Raw genomic sequence first — 25432 nt, 5'->3', positions numbered from 1 at the left:
TATTAGTCTTCTCATCGTTCCTATCACCCATCTCCTCCCACTTATGACTTCATGACTGTAACATTGTTGCTTGTATCCTTATGATTTATATTGATTATTTCCTAGTATGATTTGATTGCTTATTTGTATCCTATGACTATCATTGTTATACCTTATGATTCTTGACGAGTGTATCTTGTCTTTTTATGTACACTGAGAGCATGTGCACCAAAGAAGAATTCCTTGGGTGTCCAATCACACTTGGCCAATAAAGAATTCTATTCTATTCTATTCTATTCTATTCTATTCTATTCTATTCTATTCTATTCTATTCTATTCTATTCTATTCTATTCTATTCTATTCTATTGACTTTCTCTGATCCAGACATTAAAAGAGATTGTGCTAAGAGTCTGCTGTGAGATCAATTTGAGGCTATACTTTTTTCCTAGGAGGAAGTAAATTTGTAGGAAAGAATTGATGAAAACAATACCAGAACACACCAGAAATGTAACTTTAGATCCTATTTCAAGTGACAAATTTATATGCAGAACTCCACAGTAATAGTAATCCAGTCTCAACCAAAGAAGTGCATTTATTATAGTTGATGGAAACAAAATTGATATTTTGATAGCTACAAATTTGTTGTCTAAGATCTGAGAGTGGAATTTCAATTTAGAGGGTACGATATTGGGTATGGAATAAATATAAAGATTATTGAGGGCTGCAATATTTATATGCCAAGTAATACAGTGGTGGGTTTCAAAAATCTTTACTACTGGTTCTATGGGTGAAACTTTGTGGGCATGGCTTGGTGGGCGTGGCAGGGAAAGGATACTGTAAAATCTCCATTCCCTCCTCAATCCAGAGGAAAGTTACTGCAAAATCCCCATTTCCTCCTAATCAGCTGGGACCTGGGAGGCAAAGAATAGATGGGGTGGGGCCAGTCAGAGGTGGTATTTACCGGTTCTCCAAACTACTCAGAATTTCCACTACCGGTTCTCCAGAACTGGTCAGAACCTGCTGAAACCCACCTCTGAAAGTAATATAGGATAATGATTGATCAAAGTTTGAGCAGCCAGGTTTGATCTGTAGATCGGACAGTTGCCAGCATTGACTCTTCATGTCTTTTATAGCTTTATGCCCCTTTCACTGAATTATTCTAGTAATTTTATAAATTAGAACTAATTGACCAAATTTTAAAATCTGAAAATACTTCTGTAGTATATTGCCTGCCATATCTGACTGCTATATTGCTTGAACAATCAGAGACCTAGAAGAAGGATATTCTTGGTTATAACTACAATTATCTAACCTGCAATTATATGGATGATCACTAGATGGCAGAGAAAGCTAGTTCTCTTAATATTTTTGCTACTATCTAATGGTGGTGCAGATATGGTATGCCTACCCTTGGCAACAATATGCTTTATTAATGTTTGACAGTGTTCATTTTAAAATACAATTAAATGAATATACAAAAAGTAATTCAAAGTAATAAATAGTTTGCATGGCCTACTCCTTACTTACTTTATTTTCTATGATAGATTCTATTTTCTGATTCCTTTTTTTTGCAAAACTACATTTACATGAGCATAATATATTCTGAATATATAGCATGTTGAAACAATATTTAACACTGAAAACATTTCATTATTAAGAAGACTATCCCATCATCTAAGGAATTATATTTAATTCTGGCAGAATATGCAAATCTGAGAACAAAAAAAATATGACATATTTATTTTGTAGAAAAATACTTTTATTGTCCAGTATCCAGATTATAGATGAATTTACAATATGTGCAATATCAAACAAATATACAAAGACAGTAAAATAAGTAACAAAGTAGATATGCAGATATACAAATGCAGTTGGACAATTGGCTATTAAATTGGACAATTGTAATATTTTAGAGGTGCTGTAGAGACATGTACGTTCCTTTATCTATATTATATTTTTAAAACTTACCAATAAAAATATCAACAGTGAAAAATACATATTTGTAGACATTGTACAATGAAATACACACATACACACACACTAGTATGTATGCATGCTTATATATGTGTTTGTGTACGTTTGTGTGTTAAATAAAATTAATAGAAAAATAACAATATAAATACAAATAATGAAAAGCCTATTCAATCTTTAAAACATATCATTGAAACTATATAGCAACATATTGCATTATCTTTTGTTTTTAGAACACACAGATTTTTCAAAAATAAATAATAGACTCACATCCTGGAGCCATTCCTCAAAATCAGGAAGGTAATTTTCTAATTATATAGAATTAGCCTTTTTCCTGTGCCACAGGCTCACAAAGCAATTTATGAGATGACAATTTTCAACTTTTGGAAACATTTTAACAACACATTAAAATCCTTAACTGTAATATTTCTTCCCCAACTTGTACTGAAATTGTAGTGATATAATGAGCTTGTCAACACTATAACATATAGGTTAAAAGAATCACATTTTTTATAATACCAGCATAAAAAACACATAATGTCCAAATTTAGTTTTCCCCAGTTTCATAGATTGCAGTTTCTTGTAATTGTCAGTGATTGAGATCATTTAAGGGTTTTCCTTTCCTTTTTGATAAATCTCTTCATTTTGCTATTTCCCAGAAAACTGATCATTTGCTGTTCAGTTATTGGAGCACCTCCTTAACTTTTCTGACAATAGGAATAATAAAACTATGAGCTGACTTGTTAAGCAACTATTTTTCATTGGCCTGCATTCCAGATATAAAAGTTTCCATCTTTCTTTCCTGATTTCTGATTAATGTATTTCATAGCCTTTCCAATTTTTTGAGTGTAGAAGTCCAAGTTTCATTGTTGCTAGTATTAACGTTGATAAGATTTGTGTGGGGGATTTATAGCAAAGAACAAAATTTCACCTCTCAAAAATTGGTTGGCACTTTTGGCAGTTGAAATCTAAAATATCAGAGGGCATTTAGCCATATAATTTTGCCATAACTTGTTTATTTGAAAAGTAACATAAATTGCTTGTGATCTGCTTTCAGGTAGGAAGTGTTGAAATCAAAGGACTATGATTGTGTTCAGCTTGCTTATAAGTATCTTTCGCTAGGTGTACACTCTACCTAAGAGCTGCAATATAAATTGTTACTAAATATTATTTTAATTTGTTAAGGTTTATATACTCTGCAGGAAAAAGAATAACTTATTACGACTTGCAAGACCCTTCTGAAGTCAAGAGATAAGCTATTGTTTTTGTACTTTCTTGTGTTCTACGTACTTGCATCTCAACTAGTAACTCTGGCATCCTCAGTTTTTCTTGACACTTATCAGAAATATGTCTATTTTAGACAACAATACAGTTCTTGTTATGTTTTTGAAGAGTACAACCTTTGCAGACTCCTTTGCAAAAAACTTTGCAGTGAATGCCTGAAGAATGGAATTGCATGATTTAGAGCAGAAATATAATAAGGTCAAAACAAAATAAAATGAGAGCGTAATAAAATACAACAGAATGGAAACAATATACCCTGAAACTAACACAAAACTTGAGTACTAGAAGACAAAACAAAATTTTAAAAATTGTATACATAATTTGCAGAAATGGCAAACAAACCTTTCTGGTCATGGAAAAAAACAACATTTTGCTGAAAGAAGAAAAAATGACATGAAGATTTACAAGTTTGAAGGTTAATAAAGATGTAGATTAAATGAAGTGCAGAAGGAATTTAGATAATATCTGACAGAGAGGAAGGAATACTCAATTGTAATTATCTATTGAAAATAAGTTAGCAAATCATAACTTTTCTTCAATTAAATATATTTTCCTTCTCCTTTTTGTTTCTTGTATGTCTTTCCTTTCATCATTTTTTAAACTTTGATTGGATTTTTACTTTTTGGAAAACTTCTAATAAATGTAATTAAAAATGTGGACATGCATTTGAAATTTGAAATATTTTCAATCATTGATATTGGTAGTAGTTTAATTTTGAAAGAAAAGACAAGATACAGAAAATAGCTGATTCCAATTTGAATGGGATGGGGACTCTAAATTGATTAACTCCCTGTTCCTTATTGTACAATTATTGTCACTGAGCAATGTCGGGAAAAGGACAGCGATAAGAATGTCGCTTTTGTCTTGGCAGTGATGATACCAGACAGAGCAATGTTCCTTGCCTAAAACCAGCTTTTTTTAAAGTGCTGTTAAAATGACAGATTATATGTTATTTGTAGCAATTTCTTGTCCAATTCAGCCACAGAAAGAATGTCATAGTCTATTTTCTATTTTCTAAAAAATATTCTATTTTTTTTTTTTTGGTATGTATGCTTGCTACATATAAATCCCTTCCCTGACTTTTGTGGAATTTAGATTTAAGGACATAGTTTGGAAATGTTATGGTCTGCTAGTGAGTCTAAGACCTGCAAAAGAATAACTGCTTAAACTGAGGATATCAAAGCTGGAATCTTGAGCATTGGAACAACATTGTGTCTTTGTTAGCATTCCATTCCAAAAGTCATTGAGAAATCCTTTATTCAAGGATTTAATTTAATTTCTCTAGATAGAAAGGAGTATAATATTACAATTTACCCTTCATTTGCCAGTAGCAAAATTTAACAAAACAATTATCTGGGAACCAAACTGTGCTCTGATAGAGATTGACAGTTGTGAGTTTTAGATGAGTGGCACGATGTGAGCCCTGTGGAAGACTTGGAATTTCCCTTAACATATTCTGGACTATTTCCAATTGCACAAATACATTCTAATTCTATTCCAAAACCTCCTTCCAATTCCACAGAAACTGTGGAATTTTATTTTTCCTGGAATATTTTGATTGCAGGAGTAATTTAACTCCTGATCTCCACTAAAATAGAAAAACTTTAGAATATACCCAATGAGTTAAAAGTGGATTAAGGTTTACCTTCCAGGTTTATGGCTTCTAGAAGGGGACATCCAAATACTATATTTAAGGAACAGGCAATACTGGATGTTAACTGGCAATGTATGTTTGGTTCTGCTGTGTGGCTTGCTTGTAGTTAATCCTCAGCTTTTCCCTCTCATAATAATCAGCCAGCCTAGCCCACAATTTTCTAAATTTCAACATACATCATGATATAAACACCATATATTATCAACCTATATTAAATTGAGTGCTCTGTACCTATTAAGCCAGGAGACAAAATGATTTTCATTCCATGGCTGAAACACTATAATTGATATGCAAATTAAATGTGATGGGAGTAAATAAATAGACCTGTTTGGCCCATTTATTAAAATAGGGTCAGATAAGGATCTCCAGTTTGCCAGCTCATATCCTTGTAGTAAGGTAAGAAAGCAATTCAATCAATAACCTGATGTGTCTAATATTTGTAATGGTTTTCTCAAGCTATTCCCATAAACCTCCAACTAACAATGGAATCAAAGGCTGATTTCCTCTGGAGTTTAAAAACAGCAGACTCAGTTGTCAATAAATAATTCCACTTTAATGGCAAAGTAATAATTTAGACAGATACAGTGTGCACACCTGCAAAAAATATATGCAAGCTGGTTTACAAGCTAGAAGAACAATAAATCAATATAAAATACATCATCCAGTTAAGTCTGATGACACCAAATACTTATTATTAGGGCTTTACAAAGACTACAAAACTTTTCAGATGATTTATCTCACTGTTTCTGTCTATTTACACAATATGTTACATTAAAAATGTACAAAATATAAAATGTATACAGACAAATGCTTCACAAACAAATTTGTTAAAGTTGTAAACTAGGTGAATTCACTGAAATGTATTGCAGGGAAAATTGTATTATGTAGTATATACATACAGGATGTGTGCATGTGTATTGAAAATGGCAGGAGTTCCTGGGCTTAGATGTTGTTTTAGACTACATCAATTTTAAGGAGCAGCTTTTGTTTTAGTCATTTTCCAGAGTGGCATGCTGTTTAACAGTATGAGACATTCAGCTAATATTTGCTGCTGGAAATAAATTTGAGTACATTTTTTGTGCATAAAAGCAGACTTTTTCATTAGGGCAATAGCACCATGCAGGAGACCTGCGGCTGATGCAAGAAGGAAAATTGCATTGATTTTTTTGATATTCGTTTTGCAAAATATATTGTTGCAGGAGTTAGTAGCACCACTTACATGTCCTGAAGTTATCCATTGGCTATGTGTATCCTGAAAGTGTTTCATTGGCACATGTCCTATGGTTATGAGTAGACATGCTCCACATGAGCCCTTTCAAGATAAGGGTTGAAGTATATGCCTATATAATGCTATAGCCCTTAGATATCTTATGTTAATTTTAACCAATATCTCCAATTACTCTGATTGGGTTTTTGGTGTATCCCGCCAGGATAGATAATGTCTATTTTTTTCCTGCAAAGTTAAATTGGTTTAAAGAGTGCAAATATTCATTGTAGCAAGAATAGCTCAGGACTTGTGATGGCAGTTCTAAATACAGGACAAACATACCTGGTTTATCTGTCTTTTTTAAAAAAACAGATAGTACTGATTGCCCTCTTGCTTTGTTTACAACATATGGTTATTGTCCATAAATGAAACATTTTTTCACATCAATAGAATAAAGTATAATTTTGTATTTTTGCTGCTGTCACTGTTTTGTTTGCTTTCATTTGTGCAACACTTTTTATTTTCAGTATTTACAATACCCTCCCAATAAACTGTGCAAAATCACCCCCCACTTTCCCCTCTTACAGTAAAAACATTTCTGTCTTGCACAGTGAATAGCACTGTGTCAGTGTTTTTGTAATGCTGACTTTCTTCATGTACAACAACTGCAATTAAAATAGCATGCTCCAAATGGGGGAAGGAAGAGAAGGGACGAAAACCAAGAACGATTTGTGCTCATGCTAACTCAGGTGCACACCCAGCTCTGCTGGATAAAATGTCACACATCTCTGTTTCTGTCTTAATTAAGTGCTTTTCCTAATGGGATAGAAATAACTATGTTGGACTTTTTTTGTTTTGTTTTCATTCATAGTTAACTAGGAGTAGCTTCTGGGTCATTTGAATGGTTTAGGATGGTAGGTCATTGATTCACAGAAGATTAAAAATAATATATCTATATCTATATCTATATTAATAATTCATCCTTCTAGCCACCTAATTAAAAAAAATCTTGATATATAAACACAAGGCTACTGTGTTCACTGATGCTCTCTCATTAGTAAAATGAAGAAAGGAAACAGTGTAAATAACCAATGGTTTAAACAAATTAAACCAAGAGTAACATTGTCTAGAAATCGGTTTTAAGGCAGTGAGACAGCACCATAGGAAAAGATCTCTTTTTCCCCCTCCCAAAAGACTCAAAACTTAAAGTCCTAACCAAAACCTTGAGTCAGCATCAGAATTGCCTAACAACAGCAACAACCTTAAGAGGTGGGCAGGTATTTAAAAAATACCACTGTGGTTAAAAACAATTTGGATATAAAAATGGGTGACTTTTTTCAATACACACACACGCACACACACACACACACGCAAACAGAAAACTTGGTGAACCACATCACTGCAAATATGGCAGTTTAGTATCAAATTGGCACTTATCCAGCATATCACAGTATTGTTTGTTTAAGGTCATTGCACAATACTGTTTTGTGCTTATTGAGTCTATACGCCCTCTCATTCTTTTTATTTTATTTTGCATCCACCTCATTTTGGAAAGGACAGCATAATATAATCTGGAATATGTGCTATGAGGCACCACAGAGGTTAGAGGAGGAAGAGGAGCAGGAGCAGGAAGAGCAGGAGAACTATGAATGCAGCACCTCCAAGTATATTGAAATATCACATAAAATGCTTCCACTGTAAACTTTCAAGACAGGGATAGAAAACAAAAGACTCTAAGTGATTCCAGTTTGACTACTATGTGTGCAATCTGCTTCATAGCCTCCCTGTTAAAGGTTCTTTCCACTTGAAACTGAACAAATCCAACTTTCATTTCTGATTTGCTTTACTGCTTAAATCAGGTGCCTCCATATATGACACAGCACACACATGCTATTTCAGCACAGATACACACCACCTCAGCAGCCCTTAACACAGGTATAAGTTTATCAGCATCTTCTAACCAAAGTCATGCCCCCTTTAGAGCGTTGATTCAAGTGAAGGGTCCAGCATATCATCATGGTGGCTGGCAGTATCACTGTCACAGCTCTGGGCACTTGAGTAAGTGGCAGCTTCTTTGAGCCTCAATAGCATGTTCATCTGAGAAAGAAATACAGGATGATGTGTTATTGGTACAAGAGTTAAGATGATTTAGAATAATAATAATCCAGTTCATTTTACAGTTTGCGTTTGCAAAGCAATACTGTAATAAATTTCACCTCTTGTTTTTAATTTAACTGAACAAAAATGTGCAGCTATTTATGTTTTCAAGTCCTTTGTTAGAGCCAGTTTTAGAAAACATTTACAGAAAATGTTTTCCTTTGTAAGGAACTTTCTTTTGATTTACATAGCATTATATATGAGCTTTCTCAACCCTTTGAATATTTGCTTCTGTACCTATATGATTATCCACTGTTATGAGAAATTCCTACCTTAAGCTCTTTTAAAGCTCATTGTGCACATTTTTGAATACATGTTTCACAAACCTTTTGGGGCTATTTGCATGGAGGCAAAGAGATGCTACCAGATTCCATCCAGTATTGGCCTTCATGCTATGTTAGCCTTTGTGTGTGTGTTTTAAGAAACATTCTATTTCCACATCATAAGGATGTGCAGCCATAATACCAAAGTCCCTGCTGAATTATGTTTAAGTTTTTAAAAGCAGAGAAACAATTAAACGGAAGGGGAAAATAGAATAGAATAGAATAGAATTTTATTGGCCAAGTGTGATTGGACACACAAGGAATTTGTCTTGGTGCATATGCTCTCAGTGTACATAAAAGAAAAACAACAGCTAAGACCTTCAAAGTATAAAGGAGAATGGATTATTTAAACCATGATTCATTTTTCTAGTCAAGGATAAGGAAACAAACAAACAAACAGGCTTTTTTTTTTTTTTGGCATGATAGGAGCAGAAAACGAAGCCTAATTTGTTTTGCATACATATTGAATGGAATGGGTGAAAGTCAATGGCTAAATGCAATAGCACCATCTGCTGTCCAGGAGCTGACCTTCACAAAACAATGCCATATTATTGTGTTACTGCTGTGTGGCTGGATTCCAGAAGAACCTTAAGCACATCTTATCTAACTTTGAGAGCACTGGAAATTTCTAAGATGTTTATATACTGAAATTATCATAATTAAATATAGAATTTATAAAACTTTCCTGTTACTGGTGTTCAGGGAATGGTCTTTGTTGGTGACATTTTAAAATAACCCAATTTTACAGTGCAAATCTATAGTTTCTCTGATCCGAAATATGTTTTTTTTAAAAAAGAAAACCAGAATAAATCATATTTTCATATTTAACTAAGCCTTGAAAATTCAAGGTAGCTTTATTACTGTCATATAGGAATTTAGCCTCATTTCATTAAAATTGAAAATGGTTGCTTGAAAAAGCCTTGCTTACGATAGCAGCAAAAATGTATGGAGAAGAGTGAGACGCTCGTATACAGATTTGCTCAATGCATCTTAGTAGGGTAGAAGAAAAATTCAGTCAAAATTAAGCAATTTCCTATGAGGAAAGACTATAGCAATTGGAACTCTGTAGCTTAGGGAGTAAAGGGAAGAATGTATGGGGAGTCATGGTAGAGGGATATTAAATCATGAATAACATAAAATATTTTCTATGTCTTCCTAACAGTGTTAGTAGTTCAGTTTAGCAACTGAAAGTAAAGATTTTTTAAAATAGCACATAATTAAAATGTGGTGATATTAGCAACAGCATCACAACAGCTTTTAAAAGATACTGTTGACATATATGAAAGGTCAAGCTTCTACTCATGCTAGGTAGCTGTCTAGAAGCTGTTGAACCATAGATAGAGTTAGATACTAGTCTTGGTCATGGAAAGGAGCTCATCCTCCAATTGAGACTTCTGAGCACCCCAGATATATCCTGCTGGCCATAAAATGCTTTTATGGCTTGATGCAGCATGGACCTTTTTAGGATCTAATAGAGGAAGGACTTCAACCTGTAAGCCTATCCCTTTATTCTGTAGATTTTTTGTTTTCTGAATATTTTACTAGATAAATCTTTTTTATATCTGTCACTTCACATGCACATATCTCTAATATTCTTCTGTTTTTTTGCTTCTGTCTCCTAACACCCCTAATATATGAGCCCTCTCTCTCATTCATAGCTATTCACCTTTGTCAGTGAAAGTAATGAAACATATTCAAGGGATACCATTAAGGTAAATGAATGCCCAGATATTTATGATCCCAACAAAATATTCTCATTCTTGTTCAATATGAAATGTGATTAAAAGTTAAGAGTGGATCAGAATTTAGGATATGGCATATAAATTTGCTCGTATAGTCTGAGATGATAACTTCTTAATCTAATTCATATATTGATTTATTTTACATATTCAGTGAATTAATGCAAAGCTAATGAGGGTCTTAAATTTAATACAATGGGAATTATATATTAAGGATTTTTTTTTCATTGTGGTATAAGGGTATATGCAAACTACTCCATTTTCCTGAAAATAAGACCCTGCCTTATATTTTTTTTGAACCCCAAAATAAGTGCTTGGCCTTATTTTCGGGGATGACTTATTACTTTGGGGCATATGGAGCAAGATGGGGCTCCTCTTTCCTGATTTCCAGCTCTGTCTCCCTAACCCTAACTAGAGGAAATGGCGGAAACTGGCTGCACATATGATTAAATATTTTCAGAGAGGGCTTATTTTCAGGAAGGGCTTATTTTTTGGGGGGGGGCTTATTTTAGTGCATGCACTCAAAAGCCTGACTAAGCTTATTATCAGGGGATGTCTTATTTTAGGGGAAACAGGGTAGTACCAATTTATCTGAGCAGCCAAAGCAGCAAGTAGAATAAATGTAACCAAATTATATTCAGCTGTTGTTTATAATAAACCATTAGAATCAAAAAGCATCACTCAATAAAGCATATTTTAAAAAGCAATAAGCATTCTTTTATTTTACCAAAGGATCTCCTTCTGATTCCATCTGTGGAATGTGCTTTGAAGTGGTTCCTTCTTTGGCAGATGCATAACCTTCATAACCAACATCTTCAGGCCTTAACTGAAGTAATGATGACCAATCATGTTGCAGTGAACTCCACGGACAAGTCTCTGCTATCCACTTTGAGGGGTCTTCCCATGGTGCACGTTTACCATACATCTAAATATATATCCCAAAAGAAAAATATACATGTCTACACTTATTTTATTAAAAGACATTTTAGAATGGCCATGATGAACCAAGTTATTAGAAAGTATTCACCCTGAATGCCCCACCATGCTACAAAATACGTTATGATTAACAAATAATCTGTTCAGTGTATAAGAACAACATCTGGTCAATTTTTTTTTTTGGATTTATATAAGTTATAGTGATAGCAAGAAATGGTTAAGACACATATGTTTTTTGTGTTTGCTTCGAGACTCTAAGCCATTGTAACTGGTTTACCCCCTCCTCCACTTTATATATTTCACTTGACAATATATAACAAGGTTATACTAAAATTGGTTTACTATCTCACTGATTAGCAACATTCAAGTGAGGTATTTCTATTAACGAATTGCAAAATTCTACAAGTGAGAATCCCACTGAAAATTAAATAGCCAGAATATTTTTACATTCCTTTGGGCATTTTTCTGATCCAAGGAAATTATTTATAGGCACAGAGATGACCATGGTTGCAATGATAGGGCACAGATTATAGGAATATTTAAAAATTAGATTAAGCTTCCCATTCATGGCAAATGATGATTGTTTCTGTAAATCAACTCTTAGAAGCAATAATGAATAATAATGCCCCAAGGATTCAGATTGCTGTTTGGTTAGAGTCCTACCTGAAGTCCTTCTCTCACAGCTTCTATTACATATGGCACCAAAGAATAATTCCAGAGATCAGTAAACCACACTCTAGAACCATCAACATCAATAGGACAAGGTAGAAAAAGGCGAGGACCTAAAATAAGATTTTTTTAAAAGAGAGAGAGAGAGAGAGAGAGAGAGAGAGAGAGAGAGAGAGAGAGAGATTACATTCAGTGTCATAAATAGTTTTTTGCTCCCTTTATAGGGAGGGAGACTTAATAGCAATAGCAATAGCACTTAGACTCATATACCGCTTTACAGTGCTTTACAGCCCCCTTTAAGTGTTTTTACAGAGTCAGCATATTGCCCCCAACAATTTAGGTCCTCATTTTACCCACCTCGGAAGGATGGAAGGCTGACTCAACCTTAAGCCTGATGAGATTTGAACTGCCAAATTGCAGTCAGCTGGCAGTCAGCAGAAGTAGCCTGCAGTACTGCATTCTAACCACTGCGTCACCACAGCTCAGTGTAATGTACAGAAACATTATGTCTCCTTCTTATAAAAAAAAAGAGTATTATACAAGGAAAGGGCACATCTAATTCAAATTGTTTTATTGTCAGATAGATACAACAGATATACTGTTTGTATGCTATTTACTTCACCTTAGTGATGGCAGCCATTTTTTCACAAAGCACAATGACATTTTTTTGCATTAGCCTTTTCAGCCACAGGATTTAGAAAAATACATTTATAATATCTGGCATTTTGTAAATGCTGAGACACAGAAATATAGGTAATGTATTTCTAAAGACCAAATACTTCATTGGTTCCAGATGGCCTTTGTTTAAATGGCAGAAATAATTCTGAAGATATTTCATCTGTAAACAAGGTGACTGTTTCTTAGATACACTAAACCCCAGCTCTCTGCCTTGCTTGTCAACGTTGTAGCAACTGCCAGCTGTTATGTGGCAACTGCCAAAACAAGTTGTGCCACTTAGGAATGTTTATAGAAAAAAAAGCAATTAAAAGAAATATTTTTGAAACATAAAATTATCTGACAGATTCTTTGATCTCTTCTTCAGGGAGGGTTTTGGCTTGGGTTGTTGTTGTTGTTGTTGTTTGCAAAACATGCAGATGGAATTTCCACTGCTCTTAAGACACCATTTCTCACATGATTCCTTAACAGAGATTTGTTGTGAAGGAAGAGGGCTTTTGAAACAGGAATACCTGATCTTGGATTTCTTGAGAGATTTGAAAGAGTTTTAGATCTCTCTGCCTTCTCTGCTTCTTATAACTGCTGCTTGCTAATCCAATCCGATGCCACATTAGAATGTACATTATTAATGGGATCAAGAAATGTGAAAATCCAGAATTTTTTTAAAAAAAGGAAAAACTGTGACGGAATATGTTCTCCAAGAACATGCATTTTATTTATTTTTTTATTTTAAAATATTCTTGTTTTGTTCCGAATTTTCTCTTCACGCTTAGAACTAAGTCTTTTGACAGTGGAATGTGATAAGAAAGTGTAAATTCAAGGCTTAGTCAAGTAGACCAAGATCAATGACATTAAATGGTTTTTGGTTCTTCTTTTAAGTTTCATTCCAGGAATCCAATTCATATCCAAGAATACCATGTTTGCAAACACCTCTGTTTTTTCCTTTGGTCATAAAAGATAACCTACTAGTTATTTTGCCGACACATTCGTAGTAAGTTTACACAGTAAGATAACCTTCAAAGATCAGTTTTAACCCTTAATTTGCATTCTTAACTGTAAAACATCTTACCGATGGTTATATCAGAAGAACTGTGGGTTTCTAAAAAGCTGTTGAGATGATGCCATATCTTGGGAATCCAGTCAATAATTTTGATGAGATCATTATTGCGGGTATTCTTCTCCAACTCTGTTTCAATCAGTTTCCTTCTCAAATATCTGGATAACAGCCCTTTAACAGGCTCTGTGTGATTAGCACACAGCACCCATCTATACACAAAACAATAAAATAATGGAATCCAAATGCAAAGTTTGCAATCATCCAATGAAGTCTTACAGTTGACCTCCAAAAAATGTGCTTGTTTAAACTCACTGTTAACCTACAGCAATTGTTTCCATGAGCTGATGTGATAGCCACTATCATAAATTGCTAAAAATGAAATATTTGATCACTGCATTTAAGATATACAGTAGCTTGTAGACTTTTATAAGGCCAAAGAAAATCTTCTTTGTTCACAGACCATCTCTTTCAGTGCCTGAAGTTAGCAATTAATCACTGATGATGGATAATGATTGTATGTCCTGTTTGTGAACTTGCCTTTGGCATTTGGCTAGCTGTTATCAGTAAACAGACTTGAGCTAGATTATTGTTCTGTCACAGGATTACATTTATATCTCTAGCTAATAATAAATTGTTTCTTTTCAACTGTATGTCTTGAGGTCAATGATGAAGAAAATTGCTATTAGAACTTAATATATTTAGTCATTTCTGCTATCTTATGACAAAAGCCAAATGGCACATCCCTTTTGAAATGGTGACAGAAACAATCCTAAACATGGTGATATTATATTTTCATTCCATTTGACTCATTAAAAAAATTGAAAGATTTATATGCTTTCTGATTTTATATAACCAAATGTGCAACAATTATGAACTTACTAAAACTAAAACTTTAGCCTGAAAGTTCTGAACTTGAGTCATATGATAGATATGAAACAGAAATAATCTTTACCTGAAATTTTGATGCAGTTCTAGATTAGGGGATGATGAAACTCCCTGGTTCATTGTTCCAATAATATAGGGACTTAAAACAAACAAATATGAATTTAAAAAACTATCCAGGAAAATTGAATAAGAACAAAATATTAACAAAACAACATAAAAGCAGTATTAAAATCAGCAAGGATGACCACAAACGAAAGAAAAAAAGAAAACATTACTCCCTTAATCTCTGAATATATAAAAGAGAGAGTTTATGAAGTAATCATAATGCCAAAGTAAACTGACATTTAAGAAAACTAATGTTAACATTGTTTTAATATAAAATAATGTATATTTATATTTCAAAAAAGACCTTTTGAAAGCACTTATGCTAGGTTTCGAATGTTTGCTTAAATGTATTCTTGAACTATGTTATAGACACCATTAGAGGAAGTGTCAGATATTAAACTGAAGCTCTTTCATATGGGGCGTGTGTGGGTGTGTGCCCCTTTAGTTCAGATTTTGGACTCCTGGCAATTGCCTGGCATAGTCTCTTCAGCTTTTTGGCAATTTTTTTAAAAAGCTCTTGGGGCTGAGAGAGACCGACTGGCCCTATGTCAACCAGCTAGCTTTCTGGCTAAGGTGGACTAGAATTCCACTTTGGTTTAGACTAGTCCAGGGCCTTAACTACTAGACAAAACTGGCTCTCAGTTCAATTTTGACACTTATTAATTTTTGTTTCTTTCAAGATTAGCATAGCTTTTTATAAAATTCTTCATCTGGGTGATTTTTTAAAGTTTATTTCAATGATTCTGTAGGTATGATATGAAATTGTTACTTTATTGAGAAAGATGAAATGTTTACTCAAAGCAATTTAGCCATTTTGTAATAAAATATTTTACTTAAGCATGTAAATATGTATAAATAATTAGAATTTTACTAATTAATAAACTTATTAATAAACTTTTCACTTTTCCAGATTAATACAATACATTATATATTTATATATTTATTAGTGCAATTCTTGGCTAAAATTGCATATTTTATGCACACACAGAATAACAAAAATTACATAATTTGTATCTGTTCATAGGAACCTATTTATGAAAACTCAATGCACAGTTTTATGCAGTTTCCTTTTTTCTTAAAATCACAAAGGGATATGTGTGTTATAAAGACTAGATCTAGAGCAACTGCAGACTATTGTGCGCAACTCATTTTGTAACTGATATGATAAAATCTTTATTTCTGCTTTATGTTTTTGATTTACGCTGGTTTTGTAACATTACCAATTTTGAGGAGTGGAAGGCTGGAGGAGCAAAAATACATTTAATGTATAATAACAGACTATTCACCTTAAAATATGAAATCAAAACATTTCTCAAACTTCACTGGGTCTATTCATAAACTCATCTCATATTCTGCCACACTCTATCTTCAACGCAGCCGCCTGTATATGAATTGTATAAATGCAACTTCCTGCATTTATAAACAGGTCATAAGAACCTGGAATTATGAGAGCTTCAATTCAGTATCTCTGAAGATTGCCAGATTGGGAGAGGCTGCATAGTACCAATGACTAAAGAATCAACCTACCATTTGTTATATTTACAGTTAAGGAAACCATTGAAGATGTCACTCAAAGAACCAACATGGTGCAGGTTGTCAAGAATTATTACCACAGGAAGGTCAGAACTACTATTATCAGCATTGCACTGTTCAGCCAAATTAACAAGATATTGTTGAACATCCTTCAAAAAAAGGAGAAGAATGTAATAAGACAGGTGTATTTTCTATTGCCAACTTCACATTTATGTATCATTATTAAAACTAAGTGTCATGAAATTATTTTGGCAGTCTCCAGCAAAACAGTTTTGCCTAAATATCTTCTTTATTCAGAGCTTATATTTACAATATATTGTTGAATGCATACAATAGAATTATACTAATCTGATTTCCCTGCTTTCACAAATTTAATAAAATATTTAGGAGCTTTTATTTGATTTTATTCAAATGCAGGAAGGCTATTTCATGTGATCAACAAACCCTGATCATGAGATGGATAGAAGAACCTATGTACCTAAACTGCATATTTATTCCATTCTTTCAGGAATTCTAATCTGATCTATCTTTCTTTCTTTCTTTCTTTCTTTCTTTCTTTCTTTCTTTCTTTCTTTCTTTCTTCTTTCTCTCTCTCTCTCTCTCTCCCCTTCTCTCTTTCTTTTTGTGTGTCTTTGTCATTCTTTTCTCCTTCCTTCCTTCCTTCCTTCCTTCCTTCTATACTTTTTGTTTATAGACTATTTGAGCACCTCACAGCACTTAAATATGCAAAATAAAAAAACAGTTTTACTTAAAATTAAAGTCAGAATCATTAAAATAAAAATTCAACTAAAACTGACAGTTTGCGACAAGATTTTTATCATTTTCCTAAATACTTAAAAACCAGAGAGTCAGTCTTTTGGAAAGAACATTCTCTAGCTTTGGGCATACCAGGTAAGTGAGTTTATGGATATGAGGGACCTTCAAGCTTTTTCTTCTAATTTGAATAATCAGGCAAGCTGCTATGAGGGGGAATGGAGTTCTCAAATAATTAATATCTAATCCAATGTAATCTAATTAATCTAATCTAATCTAATCTAATCTAATATTTTAAAGGTCAATCAGGAGCTGTAGGCAAGGAAATTCAGTACAGGCATAATATAATACCTGCACAGGACTTGCAATAATTAGCAACCTAGCTGCTAATTTTTTCAACAATTACAATTTCTGGATACTTTTCAAGGATCATCCCACATAGAAATAAATATAACTTGCTAAATCTATTTGACTTAGGTTTCTGAAGAATTAACAATACCATATTATATATAGACATTAAACAACATATGGAAGAAGTGTCGCTCTGGATTGTTATTTAAACTTTTTAATCTCCTACAATCTAAATCAAGGCAACTACTATATCTGAAAATCTGAGATTACAATTGGATCCTAAATTATCAAGTGAGGCAAATTCAGTTTTAGGAGAATGTGACTCTTTTTAAAGTAAATCCTCAACTTCTTGAGTTCTTCATTCTTTCATTATAAGTAATTCTGTTTTATAGATGGCCATTAGTTTATTCTCCCTCATCCAGTCCACTGCAGTCTCTCAGGGAGTTAACTGCTAAATCTTAATCCAATGTGAAAAAGATATAAAACTGACTCCAATATCTTACTCCAAATCCCTATAAAAATTTATCTCAGTAGTTTTAAATAATTTTTAGTATGTAAAAGAAAACAGAACCTTGTAAAAACTCCATATATAACTGTTAAATAATTGATTAAAAACTCCAGACTTCACTAATCTGACAGGAATAGACAATGCCTCGGATTATGGGCTTAGGATCCAAATGGATTTTGATAGACTTGGGCCATATCCAACAAAATAAAAAATAATGTTGAGAAAAGTAAGGTAAAAATGAAATATACAAGTACAAGGTATGTGAAACCTGGCTCAAAAGCAGTAACTGTGAGAGGGACCTTGGAGTCCTAGAGGACAGCCACTTAAATATGAACCAGCAGTGTGCAGCAACAGACAAAAATGCTAATGCAATCCCTGGTTGTATAAACAGAAGATAGCTCACGTGAAGCATTAGTATCACTTTATACCCTTAGTAAGACCATATCTGGAATACCGTATCCAGTTTTGGTTAAGTCATTATAAAAAAGATATTCAGACTTTGGAGTCCAGAGAAGAGCAACTAAGATGATTAAGGGCCTGGAGCTAAAAAGTATGAAGAATGGTTGCAGGAATTGGATATGGTTAGTCTGGAGAAAAGAAGAACTAGAGATAACATGATAGCAGTGTTCCAATATTTAAGGGGCTGCCACAAAGAAGAGGGGGTGAACTTATTTTCCAAAGCACCAGAAGGCAAGACAAGAAACAATGGATGGAAACTAATCAAGGAGAGAATCTATCTAGAACTAAGAAGAAACTTCCTAACAGTGAAAACAACCCAGTGGAATGGCTTGCCTTCAGAAGTTGTGGGTGTTCCATCACTGGAGGTTTTTAAGAAGAGACTGGGCAGCCACTTGTCTGAAATGCTATAGGGTCCCCTGCTTGAGCAGGGGGTTGGATTAGAAGACCTCCAAGGATTAGAAGACCTTCCAACTCTATTATTCTGTATTTTTCAGGATTAGTTGGAACATATGATGATTACAAGGACAATGCATTCCTTATATGACCCAGATAGTATTATGTCTAACTGTATAAAAAGTCAAATATAAACCAACTGGATCATGTCTTATTGTGAAGCATAAATGTGGATACTCAAGAAAGCAGGAACAGCAAAGATGTATCATATCCCTATTTTGTGTTAGGCATATCAAGCCAAACAACATATCAGGTAAGAAGGACAAAATTAGCACAAAATGGCAAAATGAATACAAATATACTATGGCAAATCATTAAAGATATGAATATATTAAAGTAGCAAGTAAAATGACAGTTATTATCCAGTAAACTATTTAAAAATTCAGTTATTACATAATTCTAATATAAAGAATGAAACATGCTATTCTTTAATATGTATAACATTGATGCCTCTTTTTCTGAGATCTTACCTTGCTTGATTTGTGATCAACAGTAAAAGTAATAATGGCATCTTCCATTTTTTTCCGACCAGATTTAGTTATCAGATATTCAGCAAGCTTGTTAGCTAAATAGGTCTTTCCAGTCCCACTAGGTCCTGATAGGATAATCCTGTGATGTTCCATCAGTAAATTAAAGTACCGTTGACTAATTGGTTTAGGAATTAACGTATCAAACACAAAGCTATCCAAACTATTTTCTTCTACTCCTGACAACAAAAACAAAACAAAAAACAAGAAGTAAAACAGGGGAAAAAATCCTATTGATTATGTTGTTTTGGAGAAAGTATGGAATCATTCAGAGAAATATTTTTCATACTTTTTAAAAAAGTCAATTCATTGAATATTAATGTAGCAACTTGATTAGATAAGTACTTGCAATCAAAGCAAATGTGAAGTGAAAACTAGGTGAGGCAGCAAGGCATATCTGAAATGTCTGAGACACTTAAAAAGGTCAAACTGATTACAGCATGAGTTAGCAGATCAGAAATATCACTGTAAATCACAGACAATTCATTTGAAGGCCCCCAGGCTGTCTACATGGTTGAAATCACTACACTTGAAATATGGTTGAAATATTTGATTCAGAATCCTAACTCCTCATTCTTCAACATTTATTTATCCTGTTTATAAATCTGTCTTCATTTAAAAATAATAAAAATATTACTATGCATATATGAGATTCTCTCAATCAATTTAATATGAAATTTCAGATGCTACCAAAAAAAAGAGAGAGGTGATGTTAAAGTAGGAAGCATCAGTGGTGAAGTGGTTGAGACGATAAGGCCTATATTTGAAATGTAAAGGATGTATCAGCTCAGTCTCATATTATATTGTTATATCCAGTCCACTAACGGCAAACATATTTGCTTGTGGTTGTCCCAAATATACCTTTGGACTGGTTAATGTTATTTTTATTTGAATTTCCTAAATCAGTATATGGATTCTAAGCAGGGGTGAAATGTTTCCGGTTCGGACCAGATCGTGCGATCCGGTAGCGATGGGGGCAGGTAGTTCGGAGAACTGGTAGCAAAAATCCCTGCCCCCCACCACTGCTCACGTCTCGCTGTTCCTCTTCTCTGTCCCTGAAGCGCTCAGTGGTGATATAGCTGCAAACGGCCTTAAATGACTGCCGTGGCACTTCAAAGGGCCGCACTACAGCTGATCAGCACTGTAGGCAGCTAGTAGACTGGTGCCTCTATTTTTAAAGAAGGTAGACCGGTGCCTGCCAAAAAAAGGCACTTGGTAGACCGGTGCCTCTCAATAAAAGGCTATTGGTAGACCGGGCCCTCTATTTTTAAAAAAGGTAGACTGGTGCCTCCCAAGTTTTGTATACTTTATTATTTTTATTATTTATTATTATTGACCATGCCCATTCAGTCACCTGACCACCAAGCCACACCCATCAATTAAGCCACGCTCACAGAACTGGTAAGGAAAATTTTTAGATTTCACCCCTGATTCTAAGTTTCTGTTCTTTACAATATAATTCTTAGCTCATAAAAAGGTATTAGAAATGAAATGTCTATTTTCATTTGAATTCATTCTATGTTTGTGTATGTATATTTAGTCACTGATAAAGATAGAATGCATTTATGAACCAAGATAAATTTATGAAACTGCATAAGTTATAGTTATCACATTTACCACTGGAAAACTAATTGGTGGAAATCTTGTGTAGAAGAAAGTGGGCATTACCTGTTTCAGACTTGTTTTAAAAAACAGCAATCTCAACTACTGTATACCAGGGCAGATATACCAGGTTGCTTAATATTTAAACTATTCTAATCTGTACCAGGTCATTTAATACTTATAGTCTGTTATTTCTAAAATGTTCTCCTTCAAACTGGTATCCAACAATTGTATTACTTTATTTTAAATCATTACTTTTATTTTTACCTGACTTTTTATGCTTCTTAAAAGTGCAATTGATCATGTAGTTATATTTTTTTCTACTCTTCTGGACAGTATATTATGAAAACAACATTAGAGTATGCAGAAGAAAAAGGTAATAAATTAAAGGTGTGTTTTACCTTTAAGATTCACTGTGATTATGTTATTATCTCCAACCAGATATCCACAAGGTAGCAGTTCAGGCACTTCTTGGTTATGGGCTCTAATTATATCACCTACGCAATAATTAGCTATACAGTCTGAGCTCAAACCAAGGCTAGTAGCTGGATCTACTCGGAAAACATATTCCTAAAATAAAGAACAACAAATGGAAACATTCATAGTTTGCAGTATCAATGAATGAATTATCAATCTACTAGTTTATAAGCCATTCTCATTACCACAACTTGCAGATCAAGAATATACATTAGCCTTAAATGGGAATGTTAAAAAACAATAACTCAAAAATGTCTAGTATTTCTTGTTGGTTTTTATAAGAAATAACTATAATTATTTTGATTTCTATCTTGTCAGCTACCTAGATTGTAGGCAGTTTATAATAATAAAGCACAAGTATTTAAAAAACATCATCATAAAAACTAAAAACTAGAGAAAACCAGAAACTTCAATCTTCTTAACTTTTGAAGAAAAAAATAAATCTAGGCATTTGGCCAGTTTATCACATGTGTAAATGAAGCTCAATTTACCCCAGCTGCAATTAGGTACTTCTATGAAAGGAACAGAAGGGATGTGATGGCTTAGTGGGTAAGACACTGAGCTTGTCAATCGAAAGGTTGGCAGTTCAGTGGTTCGAATCCCTAGTGCCGTGTAACAGGGTGAACTCCCGTTACTTGTCCTAGCTTCTGCCAACCTAGCAGTTCGAAAGCACGTAAAAAATGGAAGTAGAAAAATAGGGACCACCTTTGGTGGGAAGGTAACAGTGTTCCATGCGCCTTTGGCATTGAGTCATGCTGGCCACATGACCATGGAGATGTCTTCGGACAGCTCTAGCTCTTTGGCTTTGAAACGGAGATGAGCACCATCCCCCTAGAGTCAGGAACAACCAGCATGTATGTGTGAGGGGACCCTTTACCTTTACCTATGAAAGGAACAAGTTTTAATCTAGAACAGGGGGTGTCAAACTTGTGGTGTCATGTGACATATCATGACTTTTTCCCTTTCGCTAAAACAGAGATGGGCATGTCCAGTGTGTGATGCACCCTGCAGCCCACAAGTTTGACACCTCTGATCTAGAGGCTATCTTAGAAGCCAGCCTTTTAAAAGCTCAGGATGTAAGGACCTTCAAATCTCAAGCAGTTTTTTCCTAGGAAACTGCACAGCAATGGAAAAAGTTTGCTTTGTTGTTCCTTTCTGTCTAATTTATGGAAGGTGGGAATGTGAAGCAACTACTCCTGATTGGACCACATAAAATAGAAACATTTCATTTAGATCAGACAATTCAAAGATAATCTGGAACCAAGCCATATAGGGTTTTATGTGTGATCAGAAGCACCTTGAATGAGAAACAAGAGGTAGCTAAAGCCGCACCAGGAGTATAGTGTAATCCTGCTTAAAAGACTCTTGCCCATCACAGTCATGTAGCTGTATTCTAGGGTCACAGAAGTCAAATTTTCAAATCATCTTCAAAGGCAGGGCCACATACAGCATGTTATACTAACTCAAATAAGATATTTTCTAGCATGGTCTTGGATAACATCCCAATCAAAAAACTACCAACTCAGACAAATGAATTAATAGTAAACAATCAAATCAAGGAACCACCAAGACCACTCCCACCAACACTGATAGGGCAAGACACTTGCACATAAAATGAGAGCAAACTCCATTCCCTTCTATCACTGATGTTGTTTCCTAGTTTGGTAATGAAATATCTGCAAGAAAACAACCAAGCTCAGAAACACCAAGGACCCTCACAAACACTGATTTCATGGACCCTAATCAGCCTAAGATGTGAAATCCATTTATTTAACTGATTGTGGGGAATGGCCTGGTTCCTCATATACATTTTTCCTTTATTTACCTGTTATCTATTTGTTTATGCAAATAGATAATAAGGAACTATCCTATTCACTGGTTGCAGGTATAGGACTAACATATTTGGTTTGTTAAAAACCTGGCCCACAAGTAGAGCTTTATGAATCTCTTTGCTGACATCTTGTAATCATTTGGATTTTTGCAGCTGGGATATGATAACTCCAAATCTCTCACAAAATCTGCTTGATGCTCATTGTATTAAACTTGCAAAATCTTACCTTAAAGAGTCGTCTAATTACACCATCTAATACATCCCATTTTGTTTTACCACTGACCCTGATAGAACCTATCAAATATGCCTGTATTCTTTGGTCCTATAAAGACAGGAGATAAATGATATAAGAAAGAAGTCACTTCAATACTGATAAATTATTTTGTCAAGCTTCTCTGAGTGTTTTTCTGCAGAGAAAAATAGTATTTTTTTGTTACAGATATACCAAATATGTTGCAGATTTTATATTAAAATATTTCTTGATAGCAATAGCAATAACACTTATATACTTAGACTTATATATACTGCTTCACAGTGCTTTACAGTTCTGTCTAAACAGTTTACAGAGTCAGCATATTGCCCCCAACAATCTGGGTCCTTATTTTACCGACCTCGGAAGGATGGAAGGCTGAGTCAACCTTCAGCCGGTGAGACTTGAACTGCCAAATTGCTGGCAATTGGAAGTCAATAGAATTAGCCTGCAATGCTACATTCTAACCACAGCTCTTCTGATATAATTATGAATGTTCACATTTCTATAAGTCACACATAATTATACCAAAATGCCAATAAATGTCAATCATGCCAATGTAAGTACAGCATGAGAAAAAGAAATTCTTGCAATATTATTTGTTGTGGTCTAAACTGAATAAACTGCTGATTAGAACAGAAAAGCCTTTATAGCAACAGTAGCATTTATAGAAAGATAATTAAGATAATCATATGGAATAAAAGTGGGAAGCCAGAATACCTTTGATCGACCATAGCCCTTGTTTATTGTGACAATAATCTTAACGTTCTGGCCTTCTTTATGGAGAGTTCCATCTGCAACATCTTCCAGTAAAATATCTAAACGAGCAAGCAAACAATAAATAAATGATCTTTAAAAATAAAGTTAAATTTGGGTGAATATGTACTGTAAAAGGCTACGATTATAACGGTCTCTGAATTATTTTTTATGTGTATTATGTGTAAAGAAACATTTCCAATTCTACCTGAGTACTTATTTACTTAACGAGGATCATGACTGGATTGAAAGCCATCTCCCTGTGTGACTGATTGTTCAAACTGGTTATAGTATTAAGATATTAATATTAAAATGCTCTGTCTTACACATTGGCAAAAAGAATCAGAACACAAAATAAAGCTAAGTGGACATGACCTTGAAGATGACCCTCACTCTGTCAAGGACCTTGGAGTACTCATATCAAATGATCTAAGTACCAAAGCCCACTGTAACAACATCATCAAAAAGTCATTAAGCGTTGTAAACCTAATCTTGCATAGCTTCTTCTCTGGTAAGATTACACTACTAACCAGAGCATACAAAACATTTGCTAGACCAATTCTCGAATTCAGCTCATCTATCTGGAACCCACACTGCATATTGGACATTAATACAATTGAGCGCGTCCAGAAATATTTCACAAGAAGAGTCCTCCACTCCTCTGCTCGCAAGAAAATACCTTATGCCACCAGACTTGAAATTCTGGGTTTAGAAAATTTAGAACTCCGCCGCCTTTGATATGACCTGAGCATAGCTCATAAAATCATCTGCTACATTGTCCTTCCTGTTAATGACTACTTCAGTTTCAACCACAACAATACACAACCACACAATAGATTCAAACTTAAAGTGAACTGCTCCAATCTTGATTGCAGAAAACATGACTTCAGTAACAGAATTGTTAATTCCTGGAATGCACTACCAGACTCCGTGGTCTCATCCCAAAATCCCCAAAACTTTAACCTAAGACTGTCTACTGTTGACCTCACCCTATTCCTAAGAGGTCTGTAAGGGGCATACATAAGAGCACCACCGTGCCTACCATCCCTGTCCTAATGTTCCCTTTAGTTGTATTCATTTTATGTATTCAATTCATGCTTATACTTATAGATATTATTTAATATGTATTTGAATAAATAAATAAATAAATAAATAAATCAGCATGTTGCATCCATTTGCAGAATTCCATTGAGTGCAAAGACAAAAATAATCAACATTTCAATGATACTCTCATATGGTTGAGAGTAGAAGACAAGGAAAAAAAGGAAGAATTTTGTTAAACAGATACTA

At 34.1% G+C, this 25432-nt stretch overlaps 1 protein-coding gene across 1 annotated transcript in view; it reads right to left on the bottom strand.

Moving 5' to 3' along the window:
• Nucleotides 1-1756: 1756 nt before the first annotated feature.
• The window catches only part of NAV3 (neuron navigator 3), a 576609-nt gene continuing 552933 nt past the window's right edge, over nt 1757-25432 (bottom strand). Inside the window, exons 32-41 of the mRNA XM_058190061.1 lie at nt 24107-24204; nt 23363-23458; nt 21230-21398; nt 19170-19405; nt 16170-16324; nt 14605-14676; nt 13665-13861; nt 11915-12033; nt 11043-11240; nt 1757-8193 (exon numbers count right to left, since the gene is read on the bottom strand). Coding sequence (XP_058046044.1) covers nt 8074-8193; nt 11043-11240; nt 11915-12033; nt 13665-13861; nt 14605-14676; nt 16170-16324; nt 19170-19405; nt 21230-21398; nt 23363-23458; nt 24107-24204 — 1460 coding nt within the window. The 3' untranslated portion in view covers nt 1757-8073. The remainder of the gene's footprint in view (nt 8194-11042; nt 11241-11914; nt 12034-13664; nt 13862-14604; nt 14677-16169; nt 16325-19169; nt 19406-21229; nt 21399-23362; nt 23459-24106; nt 24205-25432) is intronic.

The sequence above is a fragment of the Ahaetulla prasina genome, chromosome 7 (genome assembly GCF_028640845.1).
Source record: "Ahaetulla prasina isolate Xishuangbanna chromosome 7, ASM2864084v1, whole genome shotgun sequence".
Lineage (NCBI taxonomy): Eukaryota > Metazoa > Chordata > Lepidosauria > Squamata > Colubridae > Ahaetulla > Ahaetulla prasina.
The sequence above is the reverse complement of the archived record's forward strand: the minus strand, read 5'-3'. Positions and strand labels throughout refer to the sequence as shown.